Here is a 22,542-nt window from a genome sequence, read left to right on the forward strand (position 1 = left end):
GGACATAGACAAAAAAAACTCAGGTAAATGAATGGAAATCCTATCGGTCAGGGATGTGCACGCACACACACACACACACACACGCACGCACGCACACGCACGCACGCACAGGTCAATGGGATTTTCACCCTGATCTTGAGTCGGAGGGTAAACACACACACACACACACACACACACACACACACACTCTCGGTCCAAAATCTGCCACCCGTCTGAACCCTGCACGGACCCAGACGCACGCTCTGTATGAGCCATTGATCCCTCTAATAGCCTGCACCTAATCCAGATCGATCAATTGCAGCAGCTATAATCAGTTCATTCACATGCACCTTTTTTTTTCTGCGCACATTTCCTCATCCAGCGGTGAGATGGCCTCAAACTCAATTATCTCATTAATGTAAACGTGCCTGAATCAGCTGAAACATCAGAATATGATTTAAATATATTCAGATTTTTGTCTTTAACTTCTTCATGTTTTAAAAATGAAGCTCAGACTTTTTGCTTTTCCAACTGCAGCAAACCTTTTACCTACGAGAACCACTTGTATGGATGAAAGTAGGAAAAACCTACTAAATCTAATTTATTCTAATATATTTGTATTTATTTTTTAAACAGCAGTCACTTCACCACATAGTGACGTCTTTCATGTGGTCTGTCTGAGGTGGAATCAGCGGAAGTTGAAGAAAATCAGCAGCAGGTTTATTTCTTCACTGCTTCATGTTTTTAACCTCTAATTTAAATCATTATTTCACATTTAGTTTACATGTTCTGCAGTTTATTGAACATTTCTCTGCTCTCCCCAGTTAAATTAAAGAAACTAACGTTGAGCCTTTTTCTTTCTAAACTCTGTGATATCCTTATTTTAAATTCTTACAAAAACTGATATTTTAAGTAGTTTCTTATTTTTCGTTCTGGATATTAATGTCCAGTCCACTTTTGTCTCATTTGAAACGAAATGTCAGAAGCTTCCTGTTTATTCTGCGAATTTAAATATTTTTGCTTATATGCAAATCAGCAAAAATCACCGGAAAGGCGTATTTTTTGCGATAATGTTTAATAATAAATGTCAAATATCAATACTACACACAGTTTCTAGTCGTTTTGCACGTATTTGTATTTATTTGTAGGAGAGTTTTGATTTATGCATCGGATGTAAATGGCCTGTCGCCAACGCGTTAGAGAAACAGGAGAGTGTTTGATTGTTTGTCACTGAAAAATATTTAAATTATGAGAGTAAAATGTTTTATTAAAAGCAGCAAAGTGAAAGGAAACGAAATTAAATGCATTAATACATTATGTAAAAGAAATAAAATACATATATCACTATCAAAGAATCAGGAAAGTTGTTTTATTTGCATGTTTGGATATATTCTGAGCTGCTTTTCATTTTAAGCATTAATAAAAATATATTCAGATAATATGCACGAGGCTTCACTCTGTGGATTTTAATATCATTTTGTCAATAAAGCGAAAGACTGAACATTGATCTCCGGAAAAGGAGAATTTTCCTCATTGTGTCTGAAAATTGCCAACGCGTCCAAACGTCCATTTGTCATCGATCGATTTTCCATCTGAACCCCAAACAGTTTGACTTTCATTTGAATTGATGAATAATTTCCACAATTTCATATCTGGAGGGCCACGTGTCCCCTGATACTGAGGCTGTAACGGTTTTCATCGCTTCCTCGCTTGAATTATGAACGTGTTTCTGTCCTTTTAACACAACTTATTATCGAAATTAATATTAAACCTGACCTTTAGGTCGTTTGGCTGAATTATCAATCTGAAGAAAAGCCAGTTAAAGTCTGCCAAATATGTTTGGAGGAAAAAAACAAAAAAAGAGGACATGCAGCTCAGGTGAATTATTTATTATCTTTTATTAAACACAACAAAACACACTTGAGAACTTGAACACAGCCTTTATTTAACACGCCTTAATCTGCTGGAATAAATGGAAATACAGGTTTATATTCTCCAGTAAACGTGAAACGTGTAAAACGAAACATCGTCACTGTCACTGAGGCCATTATGTGATTATTTCCTGCTTTTATTACAGACTCTATTGCGTTTTTCATCAATTTGCGGGGAGCGTCTGTCACCGCGGCCCCTCGAGCCAGACCCCGCCGGCCCGACCCCTGGGTCAAAGGTCAGCCGGCCACTCTGCCATTACCGCCGGCTCATCAGCTCCCTGCAAACACCCGGCGAGCCAGACTCGACTTTAATTACGTGTGAGTAGCTTGAAGGCCCAATAACAACAACGTGTTTCACCTCTACACGCTGTAGTTTAACGCGTAATGCTGTAAACAAACGTAACGCATCAGGGTTTAGTTAATTGGACTGTATCCCTCCGCACGGCGGTAGTTCGTGAACACTGTGGTTGCTAAGCGACACACACGTATGAAAGGTGAGGTTCGGTCGGCGCATTAATATTAAATTAACCGTTAGCTTCTCAGACACAACTTCAGCTAATTCGTCAGGTAATTTCACTGAAATTCAAACTTTAAGACGTGAAAACTTGTTTTTTTGTTTTGTTTTATCATCTCCGGTGTTATCAACCCGTCCGAGTACACTTTGTGTGAGCAGCCAAACAATGTGTGTTTAAGATTATGTACAACAGCAATAACGGAAAGTTATCTATGCTAGGCTAGCAGTAGGCTTCAGTTAGCCACACATGACTGTAAATAATGGACCCATTCATCGGTTAGCGTTAAAGTCCTCAACCAAACAGGCTTCATTAAGCTTCATTAAGCTATGTGAACTTGGTTTAGTCACAGATGAGTTATACAGTCATGTAAAAACGTTTCCTCTCTTACAAAGCCGTTGCAATTAAAGCTAGCTAAATAGCCAATTCCCCTAATTTGCTATGCAGTTAGCGAGCTAGCTATAAAGGTTCTCAACGTCAACTGTAATGTAAATGTAATGTGTAGCAGGGCTATCATAAATGAACAATGTTATCATATATACTTTATAAATTAAATATGTAACTTCTGCTCAAATTCACTAACCTAAAGCTTGGCAGTGAATGAAGTATTGTTTAACAACCTAGCTTACAGTTTTAGCTTTGCTACAGAACTAATTACTGATCTTAGGTAGTATTTTCATGATTAAACAATTATTTTATAGTTATTGTTGGATGTGATCTGCTTTTTGATGATTATATATATTTTTAGACGAGGTAGGTTTAATGACATGTTGGGTACTTCTCATCCTAAGTTAACCTACCTCACCTAAAATATATACTGTAAATGTGATCAATAAGAAAAGCAGGTTGTGTACTCCTCAAAAATACTGTGATGGTAAAGTTGTGTAGCTAAGCTCCAACTGTAGGCTTTTAAATAATATTTCCTCCATTGCTCCGTGGAAAATAAGGATCAGGACTGTCCAGTGACTGATAAGAAAGAAAAGCCCCTCACATATAGACCTTCTCCTACCCCCCGTGGTTCACTGTCATCTCTGTGTAGCTCAGTAGTCTAAAATGAATTAATTCCACATTAACTGATAATATCTATGACTGTATTTCTAATTTCTGCTCGACATACTGTATCATAAAACGTGCAATCGGCAATAAAGCAACAACAATCAAAACAGATAAATAATAAATGTAAAATCTTTTCAATCCATTTAACCAACTCCTTTTTTCTGACAAGAAATGGCTTCCAGCTAACGTATAATTTATGAACCTCAAAATAATTAACCACAATAATAATACTCATTGCATATTGACTCTCGTCGTTGCGCGTATCGACGCCCGTGTAAACCCCACAATAGTCGACGTTTGACGAGCGTTCCTCAATAAATAGTGGAAATGAAGCTTGGGAGGTCAGGGAAACAGTAACTCCCCTGGATTGATTTCCAATAATGTGGTCATTGCCTGTCTGATCCGCAGGATGCAGGCTACGGGGAATTGTCAGCTCTTGTCCCGCTGGCTGTTGCCGTGGTGACCGGTGTGGAGATAATAGCAGTTAATGAGATATTAACCCCGAATAAGGGAGAAGACAGGAAGTGATGAGCGTTTGCAGGAAAGACTAAAGACAGGATTCGTCAATGGATGACCCCGTCCTGATCAATATTGTTGTGTTATTCGGCGTAGGTAACGAGCAGCGCGACCCCGTCCCTGTGAGACTGAGGAGGTAAATCTAATTTCTCAGCACACACACACACACACACACACACACACACGGAGCCACAGACATTGAACATGCATTTACAGACAGTAAAGCACACATACAACACTGAAACACACACAAACGGACAAAAACATACATGTGCTCACATGTTCACTTATACTGATTGCAAACACACACACATAACCAGACACACTAATGGTCGGACAGCTCGCTCATTGTCCAGCTGGTTAGGATGCGATCGGGCAATCGTGCCCTCCAGGTCAAAGGTCAACTTCATCCCAGACGCCTGACCTCATCCACCAAATGTTGACCTCTCTGGGCCAGGAGTGTGTGTGTTTGTGTATGTGAGGGTGAAGAAAGGGAGAGTGGGAAAAAAGGAGGGAGAAATTTTGTTGGACAACAGAGTGAAAAGAGCAAGTGAAATATTATTATTCTGTGTAGTATAAAAGTGGTGTGTGTTTGAGGTGAAGTGATGGATGGGGGATGGAAGGTTGGAGGATTTAAAGATTTTGATGATTTTAAGACAACATTTTTTTATGTGTGTGTTTACTCTTATTTTTTACTCCCAAAACTATTCTTGTAATCATAAAGCACTCAAGAGGAGAGATGGAAAATGGAGACAAAAAAGGAATGAAATGAGAAAAGTAGAAAAATTAGAGACAAAACAAAAGACAAGGTGAGGGGAAATTGCCAAAAAGAGCACAAAGACAGATTGGTTGATAGTTGCAGTTGCAGGTTTTCTTCTTCCTCAATGATTGGCCTTCTTGTTCCTCTCACTTTTCTATCATTTCTTCCTCCCCTCCGTTTCTTCTCTCTCCCCTTTGCTCCACTGTTCCTCCATCCCTTCTTCTCTCACCGGCTTTTCTGGCGAATTATCACCTGACCTTGACTCGTGACCCCTGTGTCACGCACACAGACACAGGCAGAAATACACATCCAGGCGTACCGCACACACACAAGTGTTCGCTCACACTCTTCTGTGTGCAGCAGCTCACATTCACGTGGACATCGACACACACACATACTATTGTGGTCGACTGCAGCAAGTTCCTTTACGTATATCTGATATTTCTTTGATAGATTCTCTGAAAGACATACACTTTGCATTTTGGAGGTATTTCTGAAGGTAATTTTCATATTAACTAGTTTATAGTGAATCTCAAAATATGGTGGCAAAATATGATTCAGCACAATTTGTTTAAGCGATGACATAATTTAACAATGAATAGAGCAAGGAGATAGTTTGTTTAATGCACCAGTCACCCCAGTAGGTATCTATGATTTGTTTAATATTTGCACTTGAGTCTAGAAAGACCTGCAGACATCTGCAGGAGGCTGAAAAACATGAGAAAACATTGGGGTTTAGTTGCTGTTTAATGGTTTTTGCTTTGAATAATTTATATTTTAATGCAAGCAGCTCGAGTGTGATCGACTTTATCATCCTCAAAGGAAAATTGCTTTGTAGTGTTGGCCGATGAGTACAAGTGCAGAGTGACTGAAAGTTTAATTTAATAAGTTTAGATACAGGGTAAACCAGATATCTTCATTGATTTATGCTGACACATCTTTGAGCCTTATTTTCGGTCAGATAACGTGCTTGAGTTGTTGTGCGTGCAGGTGAATTAATCAAAAAAACGCTTTGAATGAATATGATCTATTTTGATATGATAAAAAAAATAGTGTTCATGCAAATTTGGTATATTTTAACTTATATGTATGAGTGAGTGGTGCTGTTGCACATTTAACCACCTCTTTTTTTTTTCTTTTTTTACTGTCCAATAGAGCTGCTATTAACAATTATTTTTCATTATCGATTAATCTGATGATTATTTTCTGGATTCATTCAGAGCCCAAAGTGACATGTTCACGTTGCAACCAGCCGCCAAATACACTTTTTATTTACTGTCATAAATGACAAACAAAAGGAGCAAATCCTCACATTTAAGAAGAAAAGCTGAAACTTAAAATCATTCCCTGTACACCGTATTTACTGTCTGCTGAGTGTAAGGTTCATGTGCTATATAATGCCATTAAAAATCCCACAAAGGAAAGAAAAAAGTTTGTACTACTTTCTGCTGACAATCCCACAATACAATGTGTCACATTTTACAGATGCAAAAATGACCATAGTGTGACTCAGCAAGTGTCAGTTATGCAACAAAATGATGATCAATGTTAATGAAAATCAGAGAGATGCTGACAACGTGTAAAGATTTGTCACAGTTACAATGATGTTTTAAGTTGTCTTTGTAGTAACTTTGATTTTTGAATCTATTCTGTCTCTTGGTCCAAGACTTGCAGAAAAGAAAAGGCTTTCTTTCTGACTCGACTTCTTCCTTGAATGAAAACACTCAGCGCTCAGATCAACACCAAGTCTCCGGCCATGTTGTAGTGAAACTAAAAGGAATTAAGTTCAAGGTTTTTGCTCATTCTAACAATTTTCCCGATATGCTTCTTGTGTTCGCAGCAAATAACCACAATCAAAGGATGGCGCCGGCAAGCGTCTCCCTCCGAGTCCTTGCACACCAATCTCGTCATCCCAGAGGTTCAAAGATGAAGGTGAGTGGGTGGGAGGGAGGAGGAGGAGGAGGAGGACGGCAGAGGAGGGGATGCAGGATGAAAGCGGGGTGGAAATACGCCTGGCCGAGCACTTGTGTTTCCATCCCTCCCCTTCGCCCCCTCCTCTCCTCCCCAAAAAAACATTCTTTTCCTTCTTCCAGCTCTCCTTCACCCTCTAATCCCTCGCTACTCCACTGCATATGTTTCCTAATCCGGAGTGTGTGGGAGGCCCATGAACACCCCTCCACCTCCTCCTCCTCCTCCTCCTCCTCCTCCTCAACCACCTCCACCCTCGCCTTTCTCTTGGTGGCTGTAATGCTGTAACCTGCCTCCATTCGTCTTTCTTTTAGCCCTGTTCTCCCTCTCTGTCTTTCTTTCTGCAGCTCTTATCGTTAGACAGCAGTGTGAACTCGCCTGCCCCCACCGAGCTCCTTCTCTTCTCCCCCTTCCTCTGATTTCTGGAGTTTTTTTGCCTCTTTTTCATTTCCTTTTTATTTCTTGCATTTTCTTTTCACTGCTTCTATGGTTATGTAGTCTGGTTTTCCTCTTCTCTTCTTCTGTTTTCTTGAAATCATCTCTGAACATGCCTAAACCTGAAAAATAAGCTCAAACATTCTTGACCAAAATCTGAATACGATTTATCAAATTTACCCGAATCTTAGCCCAAAAAAACAGACCAGAGATGTCATCGTGAGAACATGACAAATGCACATTTTTGTTTAAAACTTGTTCTGTAGAGGGCCATAACACACTGAATGAATGATTCAAAATATAGTTATAGTACCAAACTAGTTCACCCTCTTCTCTTTTCTCACCGCTTGATTATTTTCCACCGGTTTCTCTGCCGCTCATTCGTCCTTTTTTTCCTCCCGCTAGCTGTCTTATTTTCTCTCAGGTGATTTCGTTCTCTCTCTTCTCCCTCATTTCAGCTGCTCTTGTAACACACTGACACACACACACACACACACACTGAGGCTTTTTGTCCTGCTTCTTCTCTTGCTTTACCCCATTACTGAATAGTATTCCTGGAGCCTTTTGTGGAGCCTTGTATAGGCACATGCCAAGTCAAGTTATTTCAGAGCGGTTTCAATGGAATTACCCCCCAAAATAATCTCCTTATGCTCCCCCCCCCAAAAAAAGTAGAAAAGGACGGAAGAATGGAAGAGAATAATGTAAAATGAACCAGCACCCTTGACACAGAATAAGCCTGTAGTTCCACACTAGAGGAACATGAGAATATGAAAAGATCAGAGGGTCTACATATTAAAGAAGCACCAAGGAATCTGGGAATGACTTGTGGATAAAAGCATGGATGTAGTGCGAAGTAAAGCCACCTGAAACTCAGCTTACACTGCTTTTTGTGTGAAAAATAGAGATTACTCACCCTTTTAAGCTGGCAGAACTATACTCAAAAGGACTACAATGTATGCTGCATGGACCTGTTGTAACACCAATAACAATAAACAATGTAAAGTAGCATTTTAACATCATATTAGTGGCTGTTAACATCAAAACTTGGATTTTAGTACTAAGTAACTGTTGTGTATGCAGGTTCTCTGGTTCTGTAAATGAATGAAACCTTCAAATTTGAGGTTCAATAACACTCAGAGCCATTTGTGGCGTGGAGGTCAAGGGTCAAAGCAGCGGTGCCTACACAGCAATAAAACTGAATGATGGCTGTTCATTTCAAATGATCCTGAAATGAACTGTGGCTACTAAATAGGGATCAGTGCATGTTCTGTGTGTTCTGAATGAAGTTCTTCTACTAGTCAGTGAAGTATGTCTTTATTCCACAGGCAGGACAAACATGTTTCCCTGTGAAATTACAAAACAGCAAATTACATAATTATTTTACTTCGGTTCAAAAGAGCTTTCTTACTTGTTAGTTTTCATCTTTGTGTCTGTATATGTCTACACTGAAGTACTATTCATTAGAAAACATACAATGGAGCCTCATCACAGAAAAACTTTCCTTCTGCTTGTCCTAAGTCCTAAACTCATGGCTGTGTCCTATTTCAGACTTTGTATCTTATCACTTTTGTATCACTTTTCACTGGCTAACTGGCTTATCCTAAAGGACAGGAAAAGAAGACATTTAAATTTTATCTTTGATGCGTGTCGATGGAGGAGAGGATAGATACCCATTAATACGTGGTCCTGGAAATTTAAAGCTAACTGGCTAGCATCAGTTTTAGCTTCCCTAACCCTAACCTCGAAAGTCGGTACTGGGAATGACATCATACCCAAGTTAGCCATTATTAGTCATTGTTAGATATACCAGTTGATAACAAAGTATTAACAGTATATTCTACAGCTTTCACAGCTATTGATAGCCTAGCAGCCGTCTTGGATTTTGAGGTCAGGGTTGGTGAGGTGTGTATGACCTTCTGAGTAATACCAAAACTCCTTAATGTCAACCTAAACTGAGATCAGATTGCAGATCAGATTTCAGACTAAGGTAGTCTCCGTAATGAAGCACCAGGACGCTACATGAGTGTGCATATATTTACTGTAAATCCATCAGAAAGTGTTTGCTTACATGTGTGTATCAACAAATATTCTTTAGGTGTGTCCGTCCGCATGTGTACAGGCATCTGAGCTGCCTTCAGGCATCCACATACGTGTTTCTGTGTGTGTGTGTGTGTGTGTGTGTGTGTGTGTTCATCAATACATATATATATATATCCGCGTGTGAGTGTGTGTCAGTGCCAAGTGTCATATCGATAGGTTAATAGCTGTGGTGTCAGATTCAGTAACTCTCTGATTAGTTGACAGTTCACTAATCCACACACCATCCTGAGTTATTGGCCCGGCCCATTGATTTCCAGCCTGCCAGCCACGCCAGGAGGAACTCAGGGGTCGTAAGAGAGCCTGCCGCTATTGATTGGCCCCAGATCAACCCCACCACCTCCTCCCCATAACACACGCGCACACACACACACCGAACCCAGCTGCAGTCCTATGGCATGCAGGCTCACCATACCTTCAGATAGTTTCTTTCCACATTTCTATGGCTCTCCGCTTGCCACTGATCCACCTTCTGTCTCTCTCGTAGTGTGCCGTTGGGTCTATTTGTGTCATGTCGTGGTGTCATCTCCATCAGTCAATTTTTTTTAAGAGTGAAATATTTTTATTGACAGATTTTATGAGTTGTAGGAGGCATCAAACAAAACTGCTTCTCGCTCTCTCTAGCTGCTCTGCCCCACTGTCAATACTTTCATATCCTTTCATATCTCTATCAGTACTTTAAAGTGTTACTCCTCCCAAAATCTTTTGAGTATCAAAAACCTCCCCCGTCTGTAGACTTGAAAGATGCCTGTAAAACATTTGTAGTTTCATTTTCACAGAGAAAGCAGCTTCTTTGAGTTGTTAGTGTAAGAAATTAAATCTTGCTGTTACTGTTATTTGGCTCTTTGTAGTCATATAGCACCTCAGGATATTTCTATGCTCACCCAATCACACACTCACACACTGATGACAGTTTGGGGTTCAGCATCATGCCCAAGGACACTTTGACATGCAGGCTGGAAACCACCGACCTTCTGATGGATGACCCGCTCTACCAAATTATTTACAGCAACCTCTCAAGCCTACATAATTTAGTGTTTAATTCTCAAAGGTTTTTGAGAATTGAGATGTACAGAATCGGAGTCACTTAAACATAGACTTCATTCTGAACACCTCTTTGAAATAAAATGCAACTGATAAACTCCCCTCCAAGCTTATTGTGTTGGAGAGGTTTGCATGTAACTTGGAGTTGTTTTATCAGGGTTTCTGAGCCATTCAAAGATATGAGTGGATTGGTACCTCTCCCAGATCAGCAAACCCAGAACTACTTCTTGGGATCATTAGCACTGGAAGACTTTCTCACAGGCAAGCACTCGATCGCCACGATTGTATGAAAAGGGTCTGGACAGGCGCAGCATGTGACCGGCAACTAAAGGAGCCAATACCTTAAAGCAAGGTCTAAAAGTCTGGTGTGTAGAGGGTGAAGCTGAATTGATCTCTGGTGACAAAACTGACTTTTGACATGTGGACTTTAACTACTCTGATAGGGAAGGACTCAGGGCTAAAGCAGGAGGTGGTCAGCCCTATCTCTATGCACAGCAGGTGCTGTTGAACCAAACACCTGGCTAAAGGCTGGACTCTCCTTTTTGAGAATCGCTCAGAGGCATCAGGTGAGTATGGGAACATGTAATGAACGTCTGTCTGTCTGCTTGGAGTGTTGGCCAGAAGATCATCAGCAACTTTTGTGGCACTGACTGAAGTTCACCAAGTGTTATATGCTTCCACATATTTACTTGTTTCCTGTAAAAATGGTGAGGTAGGGAGGGACTTGTTGAGCTTGGGGTATACCAATGCTCCTGAATAGCAGTGAGTGATGGATGGATGATTGACAAAGTGATCCTGATTTTTATTGCTGCAAGGCCTTTACTTCTATCAAGATTTAAACTTAGTCCGTCCAGCATATCGTTGTTGATTGGGTTAAATCCTGGGATCGACACTTTCTTAATTACTTTGTTAGAAATTTAATGTCCATACATTTGTCTCGCTGCACTTTTCTTCGTCTAAATTTGGTTCCTTCTTCTTTTTCCAATGTGTTTTTTCTTCAGTCTTTTCCAGATTATCGTGAGCGACCTGTTCTTGAAGGTGAGCTGAAAGAGAGAGCAATGGACGGATTCAAACCTGCAACTTTCCAGGAGGTTAACAAGGTAAATGGCACTTAATTATTTTAATCCATAAGCACACTCATGTATCAGTGTTATCTTCCTCTCCACATTCCCAACATCCCTCGTATAAAATATTTCCGCCCTCTCTTTTTCCTTCCTCGCTTCACTCCCTCCATCTCTCCCCGGCCTCTGTGTAAGCAGTGGGGCGGGGTGGTGGTGGCGGGGGGTTGTTAAACATTTTTCTTCCTTCTTAATTGTTTTGACTTGTGCCATTGGCATCCCGATTAGGCCCCATTGATTTCCCACTGCTAAGTGCATTGATTTCTACATTTCTCATTGATCCCCGCTTCTAAATCTACCCACACACACACACACACTCTGTGTCTGTCTGCCTCTTTCTCTCCATGAACACCACGCAGGCCGAGCATGAACACGTGTATGCGTGTTTGGTGTGTGTGTGTAAGCGAGTGAGTGAGTGAGTGAAAGACAGAGAGAGAGGAAGGGAGTGAGTACAGAGAAGAAGACGCAGAGAAATAAGATTTGAGAGTAAATGGTGCTTATGTATTACAAAAAAAGGGATGTGTGAATAAATTACACATCTCACAGAAGAGATTTGGTGCTTTCTAATACAGCCTCACATGCAGCACATATAACCTGGCAATGATTTTATTTCATGTCTGGAGGTCAAAGAGATGTTTATGCCTTATTTTGAAAGACTTTTGTAAAAAATGTTAACATTAAAAAGTTTTACAAGAAAATTATATGCTGTTGCTTTAAAATTCGTACACTTTGAATATAATTACTGCTCTGTGACATTTCAGCTCCATTAAATGTTGTGAATGACAACGTTTGACACCTTTTACTTCTTATATTTGTTATATTTTTTGCAGCAACCGTATGTCTCGCTCTCATCCTCGTACACACACACACACACACACACATACGCACACTCTTTCCTCTTGATCGTATTCCATGGTGTCCAGGAGAGCCGGGTCTGATCCTCTCAGTGTTTAAAGCTCTCATCTCCCCCCACCGTCTGCAACGAACACACATAGATACATGTGCGCGCACACACGCACACACACACACACACAAACTCCAGGCTGCATGGGCTGGAAAGCTCAATCCATGTCATTGGCATTACCTCGAGCCTTGATGCTGCATTTGTGCTAAGCTAAGCAGTTTGGGCCTCTCTGCACACGGGCTGTAGAACCAGAGGCTGTATGTGTGTGTGTGTGTGTGTGTGTGTGTGTGTGTGTGTGTGTGTGTGTGTGTGTGTGTGTGTGTGTGTGTGTGTGTGTGTGTGTGTGTGTGTGTGTACTTTTCGTGCGTTCATGCATGTTACGGTGGTTTGCATGAACGTGAATATCTTGCATGAGTGTGTTGGTCTGATTTGTCCGTGCTTTCTTGCATGTTACGGTTTTCTTGCATGTTTGTGCTGTTAAGCGTATAGATACGTGTGTGTGTGTGTGTGTGTGTGTGTGTGTGTGTGTGTGTGTACATGTATTTGGAATACAGGATTGTGTGTGTGTGTGTGTGTGTGTGTGTGTGTGTGTGAACCCGATAGCAGGAATGACAGCAAAAAGGCAAGATTGCACCCTCTCCCCCTCCCTCACTCCAGTGCTGTCTTGCGTTTTACATCTTAAATCCATTACAACCAATCCAGGATGAAATAGGATGCAGAACATGTGTGAAATATGAACAGTGGAAAATTCACAGAGGGGATAATATCTTCAAAGTCCAAATAAAATTATGTGTGAAATAAAAGAGAGAATATACATGAAAAAAATCCCCAGCCTATGGAGATAAGAACACGGGAAGACATCCAGCCGGAGAAAACGCTCATTCACAAACCGATTTTCACGCTAACTGTTATTTCCAGCGTGCTCGGGGTCGAGGCGAGCTCGTGAGCTGTAAGCAAGAGCATTGATCTACCTCAATGATCGTATCAAGGCGGCGTATCGACAGCATCGTGTTTTACTCTTTTCTGTGTTTGTCCTCACCGGCATTAAGAGGAATAATGGATATGTAGGGGAGGTATTGGCAGGGCCCGGACCAGCCTATTGACAATCTGTCAGCATTGATTACTTAGTCAGGCCGCAAGAGAGGCAGGGAGAGAGACATAGAGGGAGACTGAGAGGGACAGAGACAGAGAGATGCTGAAAATAGATAAAATGTCAGAAGCTAAAAATAATGTGTGTATAGAGCGTGTGTGTGTGTTAGTATTTATTAGGGTCCCATGAAGGATTCTCTTTGTGTATATGTGTGCAAGCGTGTGCGTCTAAATGTGTGTGTTTGTAATGTAACACCATAGTAATAATTCTCTTTTCTTCTGTGTGTGTGTGAATATTTTAGTGTTTATTAAGCCCCATGTTACAGCGAGGTAATGATTCTTACCTCTCTCGCGCTATCTCTTGGGTTGTGTGTATGTTTGTGTGTGTGTGTGCGGTTACAGCGGTAGCGGAGGGGTAGGCGGTGATATAATTGTAAGCTGGTATTGATTGGCCTCCTCTTGTTATTGATGAGGGAGAATTTAATTCAACCAACTCGTTTGTCAACATGACACTGCCATTTAACAATGAACTCTCTCTCTCACACACACACACACACACACACACACACACACACGTACACACACACACACACACACACACACACACACACACACACAAGGACACGCAGACACAGAGAGAGAGCAATAAGATCTAATTCTGCAATAGACTCGCTGTTCTGAACAGGATGTGTGTACTGATTTAGGTTTTGTTGACTTATGTTTGTACTGTTAGCTTATTGTGATACTTTAATACTAATATACTTAATAAATAATGTTACTTTATGAAAAATGCCATGCAACAAACATTTATCTTTTGTTTTTATCCTTTTAAAAGCTGCCTCAGTGTCTGTCTCTCAATTCTATCAGAAATATCGACTAAATATTATTTTTTAATCCTTTTGCAACAGTTAAGTTTCAAGGCTGTATCCAAAAACAACAGGTTTGGGTTGAAAGGTAAGAGAATCTATTTTAGTATCCTGTCATACTGCTGTCTGTTCGTGTGTGTGTGTTTTTGTGCGTGTGTGACTGATCAGAAGTCCACTATGGCCTATAAGCCAACGATGTGAGACAAAGCAACCACCGCAGCAGGTTGCAGAGTAGTTATAAAGGGATAGACATTACAGAAGGGAAAAAGAACATATTGCTATTGATGAGACCCGCCGTGCGCCATATTCTTCACCTCTCCTTCAAATCCACGCACACCTCCCTCCCCTCCCGCGATGGACGCACAAAACACACTATATTCTACAAGAAATAATTGCTTTTGTCTGGAAGGAGTTTGGATCGGGGCTCCTCTGCGCTCACCCTCATCTGAAGAGAGGGGGGCTCTTGAGGGACAACCGGTCGCTTCTTTATATGGCCTCTCCCTCCTCCTCCTCCCTTTCTCTTACCTCCTTCTCTCACTCGTTGGACTCGCGGATGTCATCTGTCAATGGGGAGTGGGTCTTTTTTTTTATGGGAGGGGGGGCACTCCTTTGTGATGTGACGTGTGTCTATGCATAGATGACATCAAAAGCTGCAGCGGGTAACGGAAACGCTCTGAATCGTAGGACACGGGCTTAAGATGAAGGACAAGTACTCTAGTAGTAGCAACACAGACTGCAGTAGCAGTATTAGTACTGGTAGAAATAGAGGAAGTAACTGCATTAGTAGCACTGATAGTACTATTATAATAGTAGATGTAGTAGTAATATAAATAGAAGTGATAAAGTGGTGTTACTAAAAGACTGGTAGTAGTTGGAGTACTGGTTACAGAAGCCGTAGTAGTCATGGTATTAGTACTTACAGTAATAATAGCTGATATAGCAGCATTAGTGGCAATAACAAGACTACTATTAATAGTAGAAGCAGTAATCATAGAAATATAAGTTATACAAGCAGTTGCAGTACTATTCATAGAGATGTAGATGGGGTAGAGGCAACAGCAGCAGTAATAGTCAAAGTATTGGTACTGATAGTTGTAGTCACAGTATTAGTACTAATTGAAATAGAGAAAACAAGAGTTAGAAGCACTAAGATTACTGTTATTAACACTAGAGGCTGTAGTAATATAAATAGAAGTAATTAATAGCTGAGTAGAGTTGATGATGTGATATGTGTCTATGCATAGATGACAGAGTAAAGCACCATTCGTAGCAGTAACAGTACCACTATTAATCTTAGCAGCAGTAGTAATAGAAATATAAGTTGTACAAGTGGTTATAGTATTGCTAAGAGTAGTAGTAGTTGGAGTAGAGGCCACAGCAGCAGTAATAGTCAAAGTATTGCCACTAACAGCAGAAGTAATACAGGATATAGCAGCATTAGTTGGAGTAACAGTACTTCCATTAATAGTCTAAGCCATAATAATAGAAATATAACTTATACAAGTAGTCTTAGTAGTAGGTTGAGGAGTAGTAAAGCAGCAGTAGTGGCCAAAGTATTGCTACCAATAGTATTAGTGAAATAGGATATAGCAGCATTAGAAGTGGTAACAGTACTACTATTAATGGTAAAAACAGTACTAATATCTGTAGTATCTGTTCTATTTGCAGTATACAGTAGCGGTAGTAAGTAGTCATAGTAATGACAGTAGTAGCAGCAGTGTAGAAGTATTTTATCTAAGTACTAGCAGTAGTACAACTGTAGGGAAGTGATACCCTCAGCTACAGTATTAGCAGTACTGGTAGGTACACAGAGTATGAGTACTGCAGATGTAAAGTCAGTGGATGCGAACACCTGATGATGTTTAAACGTGTAGCAGATAGTTTATATTTGACGTTTTCTTTCTCTCCCTGCACATTAACATCGGCAAAGAGCCTGCGGCCTTTCCATATATGAGGGCCATAATTGATCGATAACTTATTAACAGCTCAGTCCCACCCCGGAGTGAATGCAGAGAGGGAGAGGGAGAGAGACGTGTGTGCGCTTTGGTCGATTTTCTTTTATTGACTGCGATATTTAGCGTATAGATTTTTCTATTTAAAAAAATCTATGTTGGCGATAATCTGGAGTGTAAATGCACAGCGCGGGTTGGAGCGGCGCGTCTGACAGCCGGGTGGAGGAGAGAGGTGATGGCCGGGAGGCACCTTTCCCCGGACACACACACACACACACACACACACACACACACATACATACATACATACATACATACATACAACAGCAACTACACCACTCTCCCCACCCTTTATAGGTAAAACGTGCAATTTAGATTCAGCTCGACTGACATTTTACGCACATTTTACGCACACCCGCACGTAGCCTTCCCGAGCTCCAAATAATTACTAATTTAACACCCCTGGCTCTGCAGGCTGTGATTATTCACCTCGGTGTCGAGGAAAAAAAATACATCAGTTGAGTGCTGCAGGTGACCTTGCATGGGCCAGAGCCACGTACATTTATGAGAGGAGAGAGGGAGAGAGATCCTCCTGCTGAAATATACATCAAAGCTGCCCCCCCCTTTGAATTCATGTCCGCACATTGTGAAGAGGCGATCGATTTTTCGGAGGCCGGCGATGATGTGATTATTGGCTTCATTATAATGAAGTAATCAGAAGATCAATTGGCTGGATCTGTGCTCGTCTTGTACGGGATTATAGTGGTCAGAAGGAGGGCGAGAGAGCGCCAGTGTGTGTGTGTACAGCAGGTGTGTGTGTTAATATAATTCAGCATAGACTCTTGGAGATAAATCCTTTTTTTTTATGAAATAGATTTTACACGTGCATAGTTTTAAAAATGCTATGGGATGAATCTCCCATATGTTGCTCCAATACAGATCTGATACAAGAACAAGTGTCAATAAATGTTCAGATGTGAGCAGAAACATTGAGAGAAAGTGGGGTTGTGTCTGTGTGTGTGTGTGCGTGCGTGTGTGTGTGTGTGTGTTGGGGTGAGGGGGTAGAGGGAGAAAGGGGGATAGAGGTAGAGAGGGGAGGGAAAGGGAAAAGGGGGGTTAAAAAAAAGGGGGCTGGGTATCTCTGTCTGTCTCCTGGCCGGAGCGCTTCGCCGTGCCAGAGTGCGTTCAGGCTGCGCGGTGTCGGACCGAAACCACCGGGGTTCCCAAAATAAACTGAGGGGACGGAGATACGCGCGCACACACACGTTGGATACACACAGAGAAAGGCTGGAGAGAGAGAGAGAGAGTGAGAGAGAGAGAGACATACACACCGGCGGATGGCGGAGCAGAGCCAAAGAAAAGACTCTACAGCGTAAAAAGAAAAGGGGCATCGCTTCCCCCACCTCTTTTTCTTGCTTTCAGCCGCGCGTCAGTGGAGGAGGAAAGCGGAGAACAGGTGTACTTATTGATATGGATTTATTCATTTATTTATCTATTGATTTTGCTTTAATTAGTGACCCGCGGTAGAGAAAGAGGCAGCGAGTGAAACAACAAGGGGAGGAGAGGGAGGAGCGAAAGTCAGACAGGAGGTGCCTGCGTAGCCTTACTTTATTATTTGACTATTTCTGTCTTTTACCAAATAATGCTTTTGCGTTTTATTATTGTGTCGCTTTGTGGGCATGTATTCTTCAGCAGACCAGCCAGCTACTAACCAAATCTTTACGAGAACCAAAAAGAAGCAACTCTAGTGCTACACGGACAGTTTCTGCCCCTCATCGCTCTGTACCGAGGATTCACCGGTGGACAGTGTTTGTTTGAGACTTTTCATGACAGCGCAGCGGGAGAGATCCGTCATCTCCCAACCTAAACCAAAGCAACCCCTGCCGAGGAGGACAGACAGAGACAGAGAGCCGCTGCGATCTTTACGCACAGCTGTGTGGACACGATAAATGGAGTCTAATTGTGTCTGTGCACGCAGCTGAAAGAGGAGCTCCAACTGCACTAGATTCACATGAGGTGCGGCGGTAGCAGATATCACCCACTGTCCAGACACCTGCAGCCCGTGTTAGCCTGAATGGATAACCGCTGGTAGCTTTATATTCTCTCCCAGAGCTTCACAGTCGCTGCTGCGCGCCCTGCACATCGTGTGTGTGTGCGTGCGTGTGTGTGTGTGTATGTGTGTGTGTGTGTGTGTGTGCCGGACTAGTTGACTCCGAGAAGATACAAGTAAGGGGACCGTAATAACCTCCTGTATCCCAGAGCTACAAAAAAAAATCTGAAATACCAAGAGATGTGAATCCGCTGGATCCACGGAAGAAAAAGCCAAAGTCTCCTTTTTTTCCCCCAACCATCCCAGCTTCTTCACCATCGGCTGTCCACAAACCTGGAAACGCGAACGAAGAAAGGCCAAAGAACGACGGAAGGACGCCGGATAAGAGAAGAAGAAAAGTGAGACTAAAACAACAAACAACGACCCCCAGGTCGACAGAGGACCATGTTTGTCCCCCTGCCGGTCCCCTTCGTCTTTCAGAGAACAGCGTCCGACTTCAGCGCCTGGAGACTCAAGTCCTCGCTGGCTCCGCGGTCCAGCCCCGGTAAGACGCTTTCCTCCCGGTCCTTTTCTCCCCATGTGCACCTACACAAAGAATTAAACCCGGTTATTATCTTTACTTTAACAATCCGATTGAATTAACTACAATTACATACAGTTAATGCTATTTTTATTATCACAGTTTGATCTCAAATTTAACAAACAGTCCGATAAACAATGTGCAGAGATGAGATGAATCACCGGGTCACATGTACATAATTTAATAATCCTGTCTATATTTTACTTAATACACAAGACACATGTCACAGCAAGCATTTTTTACATATATGAAAGTTATTTTACAGCTGCAAAATGTGCATCTTAACCTCAATATAAAACAAATCTGCTGCGGTGGTTGGATTGTTTCATTTGTGTAAAATTCAAATCAGCTTGTCTCCTGAATTACTGATGAATTTCGTGTGATTTACGCTGCTTGTTTGAAATAACACAAACAAGTGAAACTGCAGTCAAAGTTTAAATTATCTGACTCGCTTGCTAGAAGAAAAAAATTAAGAATAACAAGCCGCCTTACCTGCTTACACCTCTTTACATCCATAAAGAGATATTAACTGAATTTATCGTTCACAAAGCAGAGAGTTTAATTAAAATACTTACTTGCATATAAATCCAGAATGTAAAACACACCCAAAATCGGATGCATAAATATCTGGCTCATTAGCATCCATCACAGTGTCACAGAGGCGCCACACTCTCTCCTCATTTTTTCCTCTTTCATTCAGAGCAATCTATCCATCTCAGCCTCCATCCCATCTGTTTCCTCTCCTGTCCTCTCCTCACTCCTCTCCTCTGCTTCAGTCTTTCTCGGTCAGGTTAGGGGAGAATATTCATGGTCATCCATCGATCAGAACGTATTGATCTCTGACTGGGGCCGCATTGGGAAAACAGGAGTACAGTCGAGTTGGCTGAGGGCGAAAAGTTTGACTTCACTGGAGATGATGTGAGAAGAAAGAAAAAAAACAGAGTGACATTTTCTAAATGAGTGAAATTCTAATTCAATTTTCCAAATTTGTCTCTAAAACAAACAAATATATAACTTAACTTACCACACTGTTATTCTGTAATAAAACTGTAATAGCCCTATAATTGGCCTATCACTGAAAGGACTTCCAGTGAGTTTGCAAATCAATAGTACTTACTATAATGACTTTATCATGCCTTTATGCTTTGCTTTAATACCCTATGATCACTATAATATTGCTTAAGTGACTCGCAGTGTGATCAATAATGGCAGAGCTCTTTATGGTGTTTTTTCCATCTCCTCGTGTCACCTTTATGTTCCTGTAAGAGTCCTGAGGGCTTCACCGGAGATGTGATATTTGCTAAGCATCATATTGTTAAATTCATTATGGGTAAGACGTTCATAAAAACTGGGAACTGTGGATTTTCATGTGTTGAATATTGACACAAACAAACCACGAAACAAAACAGGAATCGGCTCAAGAAAATAAAATGTATTCTTTTGTCAATATATTGGATTTTTCTCTAGAGGTCAGAGTTCAATCCACCTGCTTTAGTTTTTCCTCCCACCTGTGGGAGCTTTAAAACTTAACAGTGTGACTTGTTGGTTTCAACATAAACCGTGTGTGTGTGTGTGTACCGAAGTGTGTCTACATGTTTGAGTGGGGTGACAGTACCAGTGGCTCCCCTTTCCCCCATCCCCACCGCCTTAATCCATCCAGGCGGAAATTTCAAATGACAGATGGGGGGTAGGTGTGTATGCCGAGCCGCGCAGGGGTAATTCAGGCTATCACCTTAAGTAGGTGTCAGGAGGAGAAAAACGGTTGAGGTTTTAATGAGAGCTGCTCCTGGCGGCTTTGACAGGCGACATATAACCACTGGCTCTCTGTGTTTTGGGGGTGGGGTCAATTTCTCTGTTGGTCCTTTAAGAAATTAAAGTAAAAGACACGGCGGGGGTACAAGAGGAAGAGGTGGAGGCTGGGTCCAAGAGAGTGAATGGATGATTGAATGAATAACAGAATGAGCGAGTGCATAAATGAATAGTAAGTGAATGAGAAGGTGAAAGTGTCAGTGAGAGAATTAACAGGTGCAAGAATCAGTGAATTGAATTTTAAAAAAACCAGCTAAAGGAGAGAGAGAGAAGGAATGGAGAAACGAACAGCTGGATGGTTGGAAGAATGTATACAGTATACAGTTTAAAGGATGAGGATGTTAATAAATGTGGATAAATAAAACAGTGTTATAGTTTATGTTAACAAATGAGCAGATAGGTTAGAAAATAAATGATTTAATGTGTGAATGAGATTAACAAGTCTTTGTCTCCCCGGTGTCTCTCCCTCATGTGAGAGGGTCAGAGTTCCTGTACTGGCTGCTTTTTTATTTAAGCATGTTTGTGTGATAAGCAGCCAATACACACGAGAGGAATAAACTTGGTAGGAGAGCAAAGGCCAACACTCACCCCTCATTTCCCCTTCTGCTTTTCCTTCTCTTTTCTCCGCCTTTCATCCTTAATCTCTGGAGAGAAAGAAACTCCGAATCCTCTGTTTCTCATTTCTGTGAAGTATTCACTTGACACGAAAGCCTTTTCAGTAAAATGCAAACTCTCTTCTCTTTCTCTCTCTCTCTCCCTCTCTTTCTCTGTGTCTCTCTCTCACCCACTCTCTCATTCCCAATGGACAGGGAGGTTGTTGAATTGGATTTGCCTGGTGTGGTTTGGCCGGGCCCCATAAGCCACTTTAGCTAAGTCTGTTACCCACAATTCTCTGTCTCTCTCTGATCTGGGCCTTTGACCAAGGTGTGCATGTGTGCATCTATACGATTGCCTGCACCTGTAACTGTGTGTATGTGTGTGTGTGTGCATCTGGGTGTGTTTGCGTTAGTGTGAGCAAAGAAGGGATGTCAAAAGTCTAAGACGAGGTGTGTGAGGTTCAGTGGAAAAAGAGAGAGAGAGGTCCTAAACAGCAGACGTTAGCAGACAGTGGTTTTACAGTGGATCTAAACTGAGGGCTTATGGGTTTTTTGTCAGCTCGACTCTTTAACACTACAGTGTTGAGACCGCTGGCCTCAGCTCAGCTGGGCCTTAGACGCGTCACCACAGTTAAACACTTTTAAAACAGTCGCTGGACTGAATCTGTTATCTGTTATGTTTTCTTTACACCTTTCCCACTAACATATTGATTTAAATATTATTATACTTCATTTAAAGACGGTAAACTGTCTCAGACTGCCATTAAGTCGACATGTTGGATAACTTTATTAAGCGCCAACACTAAAGGAAATCCATTAATCTGAGTTTTAATGTCGTACGACAGTCGAAATGCAGCTGCAGAAGCTCCATCTACCCATGGAAATATTATTATTGTGTATGAAAGTGGAAAAGATGCAAAATTCTGAATATCTGCAGACACTCTAAGCGTTTGAATTTTAAAAAAATCACCGTTATTAAGCCGTCTGACATTGCTACTATATGAAAGACGGTTATCAGTCAGCGGATCCTTTACCTCAGTAAGTATGCAGGAAAACCCATTAGTATTACCAGGTTAAGATATTCGTTAACAAGATATTTGTTGAGTCTATGCATTGATTTTAAAGAGCTGGAACTATTGACCACATCTGCCCAGTTATTTTGGAGGCTTGTCGATGATTGTAACATTCACTTTTTAGATGAAAAATTTAAATCCATTCTATAGCTGTAACTGAGGAGGCCTAAATGTGATAATTTGAGGTTTTGATTTCTCACTCTGGGT

The 22,542-nt window shown here is 41.4% G+C and overlaps 1 protein-coding gene across 9 annotated transcripts in view; it reads left to right on the forward strand.

Annotated features, from left to right (window-relative positions):
- Nucleotides 1-2,016: 2,016 nt before the first annotated feature.
- pou2f2a (POU class 2 homeobox 2a) overlaps nucleotides 2,017-22,542 on the forward strand; it is a 75,940-nt gene continuing 55,414 nt past the window's right edge. For 3 of the 9 annotated variants that reach the window (XM_084379052.1, XM_084379055.1, XM_084379060.1), the window contains exons 1-5: nucleotides 2,424-2,477; nucleotides 3,887-4,130; nucleotides 6,595-6,686; nucleotides 11,300-11,398; nucleotides 14,318-14,363. In XM_084379052.1, coding sequence (XP_084235178.1) covers nucleotides 6,615-6,686; nucleotides 11,300-11,398; nucleotides 14,318-14,363 — 217 coding nt within the window. In that variant the 5' untranslated portion in view covers nucleotides 2,424-2,477; nucleotides 3,887-4,130; nucleotides 6,595-6,614. Of the gene's footprint in view, nucleotides 2,229-2,411; nucleotides 2,478-3,886; nucleotides 4,131-6,594; nucleotides 6,687-10,741; nucleotides 10,865-11,299; nucleotides 11,399-14,317; nucleotides 14,364-18,583; nucleotides 18,822-22,542 lie in introns of those variants that run through there. The other 6 variants (XM_084379054.1, XM_084379053.1, XM_084379058.1 and 3 more) reach the window with 6 other exon arrangements.

Source organism: Pagrus pagrus (assembly GCF_965226575.1).
Source record: "Pagrus pagrus genome assembly, chromosome: 17".
Classification (NCBI taxonomy): Eukaryota; Metazoa; Chordata; class Actinopteri; order Spariformes; family Sparidae; genus Pagrus; species Pagrus pagrus.